Source organism: Citrus sinensis, chromosome 7 (assembly GCF_022201045.2).
Source record: "Citrus sinensis cultivar Valencia sweet orange chromosome 7, DVS_A1.0, whole genome shotgun sequence".
Taxonomy (NCBI): domain Eukaryota; kingdom Viridiplantae; phylum Streptophyta; class Magnoliopsida; order Sapindales; family Rutaceae; genus Citrus; species Citrus sinensis.
The window spans coordinates 19,378,499-19,385,782 of NC_068562.1; the positions used below are offsets into that span (position 1 = coordinate 19,378,499).

The 7,284-nt window shown below is 35.1% G+C and overlaps 1 protein-coding gene and 1 non-coding gene across 2 annotated transcripts; both read left to right on the plus strand.

Moving 5' to 3' along the window:
* Positions 1-557: 557 nt before the first annotated feature.
* LOC127899008 (small nucleolar RNA R71) lies at positions 558-661 on the plus strand. The gene has a single exon (XR_008050776.1). It is a non-coding gene; the product is annotated as a small nucleolar RNA R71 (small nucleolar RNA).
* Positions 662-4,871: 4,210 nt separating this feature from the next.
* On the plus strand, positions 4,872-6,448 carry LOC102628191 (uncharacterized). The gene has a single exon (XM_006468092.4). It carries the CDS (start codon positions 4,960-4,962, stop codon positions 6,154-6,156), a length of 1,197 nt encoding a protein of 398 aa, XP_006468155.1. The 5' UTR covers positions 4,872-4,959; the 3' UTR covers positions 6,157-6,448.
* Positions 6,449-7,284: the final 836 nt, after the last annotated feature.

Below are 7,284 nucleotides of genomic sequence, written 5' to 3' on the forward strand. Positions count from 1 at the left end.
ATGGTCTGGGCTGAGAGTAATTTTGGTTCTGATTGTATGGTCTAAATGGTGGCTGAGAGGCTTGAGAAATTTGAGGAATTGGTTGCATTGGTGGAGCTGGAGCTGCTGGTCCATTCTGTTGGAGTCCTTGAGACCATGAAAAATTGGGGTGGTCTCTCCATCCAGGGTTATATGTGTTGGAGTATGGGTTGTAATTTGATGGCTTTCTCATTACACCTATGGCATTGGCTTGATCTGAGTATGAGTCATGGTCATGTGGTTCTGTTGATTTAGCAGTCGATAACGATGCTATTTGTCGAGCAAGACCTTCAACCATCTCCTTGACTTCTTTGATTCCCGAAGTTGACTCGCCAATTTGAACCTCATTTACTCCTTTAATTCTTCTAGTATTCCTGAGTGATCGACTCCGTTGTTGGGAATTATCTGCTTGTCGCTGAAAGAATTCCCAAATCTCGGATGCACTTTTTGACAGCTCTCCTCCACTTGTTGCCATTAGCCATTCTTGCACATTCGGCAATAATCCCTCCAAAAAGTATTGGCATTGGTGCCATTTTTCGTACCCATGATGTGGACACTTCAAGAGTAGCCCATTGAATCGCTCCCATGTTTCGAAAAACTGCTCGTCCTCTCTCTGGGTAAACTCCGAGATTTCCCTGCGAATAGCGTTGGTTTTATGCACTGGGAAATATTTATTTAAAAATTTTGTAACCATTTGTTCCCATGATGAAATGCTATTGGCAGGTAAAGTATTTAACCATGAACGAGCTCTATCCTTTAAAGAAAATGGGAATAGTCTAAGTTTGACATCATCGTCTGAAAAATTTTCATATTTAAAAGTTTGACAAATGGCATGAAAATCATTCAGATGATTATATGGATCCTCATTTTCTAGGCCATAAAATGTGGGGAGACAATTTAGCACACTAGGTTTTAATTCAAAGCTCCTAGCAGCTACATTTGGGTATCTTATGCATGATGTGCTCAAATTAGCTAAGGGACTGAAGTAATCCTTAAATGGCCTCTCCTGTGGTTGCAAATCCATTTTATTTTTAATTTGTTTGTGTGTGCGAAGTGTTCTTTCTAGTTCAAGGTCTATAGGTTCAAGATTAGGTAATAATGACCTACGACCATGCATGCAAAACAAATAAAATAAAAATAAAGATAGGAACAAAACAAGTAAAAATAAAGAAGAGGGAGAAATTACAATACTAACCTTATTGCGCTATTATAACCTTACTAAAAAAATACACAAAAACAAATACGTGAAATAAATTAACTAAAAATTAAATTAATAAAAATAAAATAAAATAAAATTACAAAGAAAAATAAATTGAAAATTAAATCACAGAATTTTAAAGAAGAGAAAAAGAAAAGAAATACTAACCTTTAAATGTAGATTCACTTTTTTTTCTTTTTTTTTTAATAATAAAAAAATACAAGAAAATAAATAAAAGAAATTATTCACAAAAATTAATTCTATGAATTAAAATTACTTACCTCCCCGGCAACGACGCCAAAAACTTGTTGTGCAAATTTTAATGTACTCGCAAGCGCACGAATCTATTGTAGTATAGATCTATGGTGACGAGTGTCGATCCCACGAGGAGGTGGATTTTAATTGTGTAGAATTAATTTTGTAAATGGGTGATTGGATTTATGGTGGAAATGATTTGGAATATGCTAAAACTTAAATTAAAATGGCAAGAATAAATTCTAAAATTGGTATTGAAATGGCGAGAATAAATTGACGAGAATTATATTGAAATGACGTACTTGGGTATCTGGATCCGTATCAACATGCATCATGGGCTAAATAATCCGTATTAATGCCAATTAAATCATGAGGGGGGAATCCACACCTCATGAACCACGCTCTAATCAATATGGTGCTAAGGGTTTATCGTGCCAAATAATAATAACCTTATACTAGAGAGCCGGTGTAACCAAGGCGGTATCTAGACAAGACTATTATTATTTGTCGACGAGAAGTCAAAACATCCACAAAAATTAGAGGGGAAGAGAAAATAAATTTACCAAATTAAGCCCATGACACATGTTAAGACTTCACCTTCAACCCAAGCTTGAAAGAAAATTAGCCACTCATAATTGAACTAGGGGCAAAATGGGAATTTATTAAAATACGAAGAAAATACAAGATGGAGAAGGAATTACAGAAAATGGATCCCAAAAATGGATTCAGATATATCAAATTAGGGGGGAGAGGCCCCCTTTTTATAGATACATGGAGTAAATCATGGCCATCGGATTAAAAACAGTTTGGACGCTCAGGATTGCGCCACGTCATCAGTCAACAGTCCACGGTTTGACCACGCGGATGAACAGTAACACGGTTTGACCCGGATGAACAGTAACGCGGTTTGGTTGAAAATAATCCTGTGTGATGCATGCACCGTACGCGAGATTTTTCGTCCACTGATATGATGCCACGTCACCATCAACAGTACATAAGAATTTTAGTCCAACAGGATCGTGACACCTCATCAGTCAATGCCACATCATCGGTCAATGTCACGTCATCGATCCTTCTATGTGAACAGTGCCGTGAATAGTAACGTATACAGTCCCGTATACGTGAATAGTACCGTACATGTGAATAGTGTCATTTTTCCTTTTATGCTCCTCCTAAGGTTTTCGACCGTCCTGAGTTCAAAAGTGATGTCCGTTTTGCCGTCTGATCTCTCCTTTATTGTGAAATGACTATAATGCCCCTAAAATACATAAATTACTTAATTAAAATAAAACACATGTAATTAAATCACAAGAAGGTTAAATACATAAAAGTAAGGGTTGTTAGTAAGACTTGAAATGTAAAATGACGGTTTTCTCCTTTATAAATATGCATTTTCTAACACTCAACAGCAGCCAAAGCGTGGAGGATTATTACAAAAAAGTAGAGATTGTCATGATTAGAGCAAATGTGGAAGAGGGCAGAGAAGTTTCCATGGCACAATTCTGAAATAACCTTGATCGGCAGATTACAAATATGGTTGAGTTGAAACATTATGTGGAGATTGAAGAGATGATCCACAAAACCATCAATATTAATCAGCAACTTAAGAGGAGAGGTAACACCCATGATAAGAACCTCGTCAAAAACTGACGCGACCTAATCAATTTAGTCCCCAATATCGAATCTGAACCGAGAATTGAATGGAACAACTCAAAACAATCCACATAAATCAAAGAGAAAGGGTGAATAAACATGTCAAATCAAGCTCATGGATCATGTTGAGGCATCACTTTCAACCCAAGCTTGAAATTAAGTTAACCACTCATAACTTACTAAGAATAAAATGGTAATTTTATTAAAATACATAAAAATACACGATAGAGTGAGAATTACACAAAATTGGGCTCAAATTTGGATTCAAATCTATTGAATTATGGGGCGTCTCCTTTTAAGAAAATACACAAATACACTAATTGAGGGGCAAGAAATAACAAGGAAAAGAGATTTATTGGTTACAAAATGATTTTTGTCATATAAACTTAGCTCATAAATCGAGTTTAAAACATAAAACATCTATTTATAAGTAAGACAGGCCCAATTATTGGCCTATGCATCTAATATTGCCCTTTGGAATAATCTCTCTATGGTCATAATGTCATGACAAAATTATTTTTATTACTACAAGAAAGTTATAACTTATCTCAATTCGACTTATTAATTTTTAGTTCAAGTGATATAGAGGTAAAATATGCACTACATTAACCTCATACGATTGAGACTTGCAAAATCATCTTAAAAGTTTAAATGTTTTCATTCTTTTTACTAGTTTTCTCTTAATGTAATTTTTATAAATATTGTACAATAATTTAGTAACAACTCAGAAACAACTTCAATAAATATTCCATCGTAAACCATTAATATAACATGACATATATTTTTGTTAATATACAAATAATTATTATTATGTGGAGGCAAATTTCTTAGGATGAGTTCTAGAAAAAAAACTATAGTAAAAGTTTTATAATTTAATATTAGATAAATTAATAACTTTTGTTATATATTAATTTTTCAGGGTCCTAATTCAGACATTAACACACTACAAATCAATGAATTATTAATTTATCGGTAAATTTATCTCTCTTTACATTAATAGACTTTATATGATTTTGATTTTATAAATTATTATACCATTAACTTCATTTTTATTTGCAACTGACGGAGATTTCATTGTATCCAAAAAAGAAATTGATTGCAAGCCGAGCCTTGGGGCAGAGATGGCAAGGAAACCCAGATCCGTCCCACATCTGCAAAGCTTCGAAAAACTTGAATCCAAAAAAATCCAAATCCTTATATTAAAAAATATAGATCGGCGCCTAAAATCTAAGATCCGTGCGAACTTAGATCCAGATACAAGTGCATTCGAAAAACTGGATATTGAATCCGCATTCTTTTATAATTAAATTATTTATTTAATTAAATTTCAATTGAAAAATATATAAGCTAAATTATTTAATTAATTAAATTATTTATTCAATATGTATAAGCATAATTAACTCTATAATTTTCATTGACTTATGTTAAGAAATTAAAATAATAATTATCAGAAAATATTGGAATGAATCAATTTACCTTAGTTTTTTTAATTTTTTGTGTTTAATTGTGAAATTTTTATTTGTGAACTTATAGTGTTATTGTATGTTATTTATGTTGATTTAATATTAAATTATTGATTGTTGAATTATAATTAAATTTTATTTTTAACTATTAAGTAAATTATTGAATTTAAAATTATCTTTGACTTTATTATTACGCAGATTCGAATATTTAAAAAACCTACCCGCTGTTATTACTCGCACCTAATTCTACTTGTGGTCGGAGTTTGGCGTGTGCGTGGTAAGCAGCGAAGCGTATAAGATTTAAGATTTGATGATCTTAATTCTTATGCCAAAAGGAAGCGTTTCGCCAGCAAGCGAAAAAAGGCCAAAAGCATGCACTTTACGATTCACCACCACTCGAGCAATTCTCCTTCGTCACCCTCCACCTCTTCCTCCACTCCCCACCCAAATCCAATTACCGCCGCTGCCGATCAAGATCCAGTCCATTCTTGGTGGGAATCCGTCTCCAAAGCAAGGTCTCGAATCCTCACGTTATCCTCAATTATCTACTCTTCCTCTCCCTCTCCCTCTACATCATTCTCTCTCTCTTCTCTCGCTGATTCTGACCGTCCTGCCCTTTCTCTCCTCTCTTCACCTGATGCCTACTCCCTCCTTTCGTCTTTACTTTCCTGTCCTTCCTCCGGCTCTGGCTCTGATCCTCTCTGCCAGTGGCTGTACGACACCTACATTTCATCCGATTCCAATCTCCGTCTTATTGTTCTCTCTTTTCTTCCCTTACTCTCCGCGATTTATCTCTCTCGTGTCCATTCCAACGAAACATCCTCAATTCCTTCACTCTCCGGATTCGAAGCCGTGATTCTTGCAATCTACAGCTCTGAAGCCAAATCCCGTGCTGGCAAACCCCTCTTAGTTCAAATCCCTGACCTATCTCAGCCTTCACTCTACCACTCCCCTCGTATTCCAATCATGGAGCACAAATCTAGGCCGTCGGTTAGAGTTCTGTCGGCTCCACTGGAGCCACACATTGCCGTTAAGTCAACCAAGCGAGCCTCAATTCTTGGAACAGCTTTTGATGCTTATCATAAGCACATCTCCCAGTTGCCTAGTTGGTCTAAACTTGAATTTTGCAAATTTGCAACCGCGTGGGCTGGTCAGGATTGTCATTGTCAAAGCAAGTTGGATTTTGATGGTGAAAATGACCTTGATGAGTTTTTAGATCAATTGAGTATCGAACAAAATGGGGAGGTATTTAAGGGAGTAAGAATTCCTTTACCTTGGGAGTTCTTGCAGCCTGTTTTGAGGATTCTCGGGCATTGTCTGTTGGGACCGCTGAATTCACAAGAGGTTAAAGATGGGGCTGCTGTTGCCGTTAGGAGGTTGTATGCTAGGGCTTCTCATGATTTGGTTCCGCAGGCAATTTTAGGAACTCGGAGTCTCATTCATCTTGATAAGAGGGAGCGTGCCACTGTGAAGGCCAATGCTAATGCTGCTTCTTTGGCAAATGCCTCTTCCAACTCTAACACTCCTACCAAGGCAAAGAAACCTGAGATTCTTTTGGTCTCCAAGTGATATTGTCTACTGGTAACTGCTTTTATTATCTTTGTATTTGGCAGGATCTTGTTATGATGTTTGTTTGTATTGTTTAACTGCTTCCGATAGACATGTATACTGATGTTTCTTATTTCTATTTAGTTTCTAGAGCTTGTATGGATGTCAAAATGTGGTATGTTTATACATTATGTTAATACGAAGTTTTTGTGTAACTAGTCAGATAAATTGGTGGGTTAGCTCATATGAATCACTGTATAGACCGTGATTTTTAGTTGGTGCATTGCTGAGATACAAATTTTTCTTTTTCTTTTGCTTGGTTGACTCACGTATTCTTTGTGTGAGGAATTTCAATCACCATTTACTCATTGCTTCACACTTCCACTACTTGTGATATTATGTTTGTTTAACTTCATAGCTGGTTTCTGTGTTGTTTGGTAGCCAAACAATGGATGATTAAATGCTTTCAAATAGAAAGGTAAACTTAAGAGAACCTATTCTTTAGCTTGTAGAAAAAAAATTCACTTCTTTGGCATCTCATCTGGACTCTGTTTCTTAGAAGAGATAAAATATGCCTGCTTTGCATGCAATGGTTCCCAAAAATTGTCAGCTTCTTATAGAAAAATGGAGAGATAAAATAGGGTACTGTGAATCACCATTTATGTTCTCAAATCTACTACTTTTATCATTTCCAACATGTTTGATTATATAATAGGCCTGCTCTGCTGGCAATGGTTACCAAAAACTTAAGGATTAGATGTATCTGATCTATAATAATGGACACTATTTACAGACTTTAACTTGAATCTTCGGTGCCTTCTGTTAGTATCATTGATTGTAGTTGAAAATTTCATGCAGTTCATTTTTATTTATGAGATAATTTGATTTTCAGTTCAGTCATAGATTTTAAAGTTTCCATTCCAGCATGAGGAATTTTAAGGATAAAAATGGCTAACTTTATGATAGTGCAATGGAATTAGAGCTCTAGAATTTAATTATTTTCTAGTATCTTGTCATTTTTTTTCCTTAACTATAAAAGTGAAGTCCAAGTATCTACACAATCTCTATTATCTTGTTGCTTCGAGACGTATCAGTTATATATAATCTACTAAAAGGCTGCTTCAAGTTTTATACCTAAAGCATTGATTG

Bases quoted from the DNA above. Each gene is read 5' to 3' on its own strand.
- LOC102628191 (XM_006468092.4), top strand. From the start codon at position 4,960: ATGCACTTTACGATTCACCACCACTCGAGCAATTCTCCTTCGTCACCC.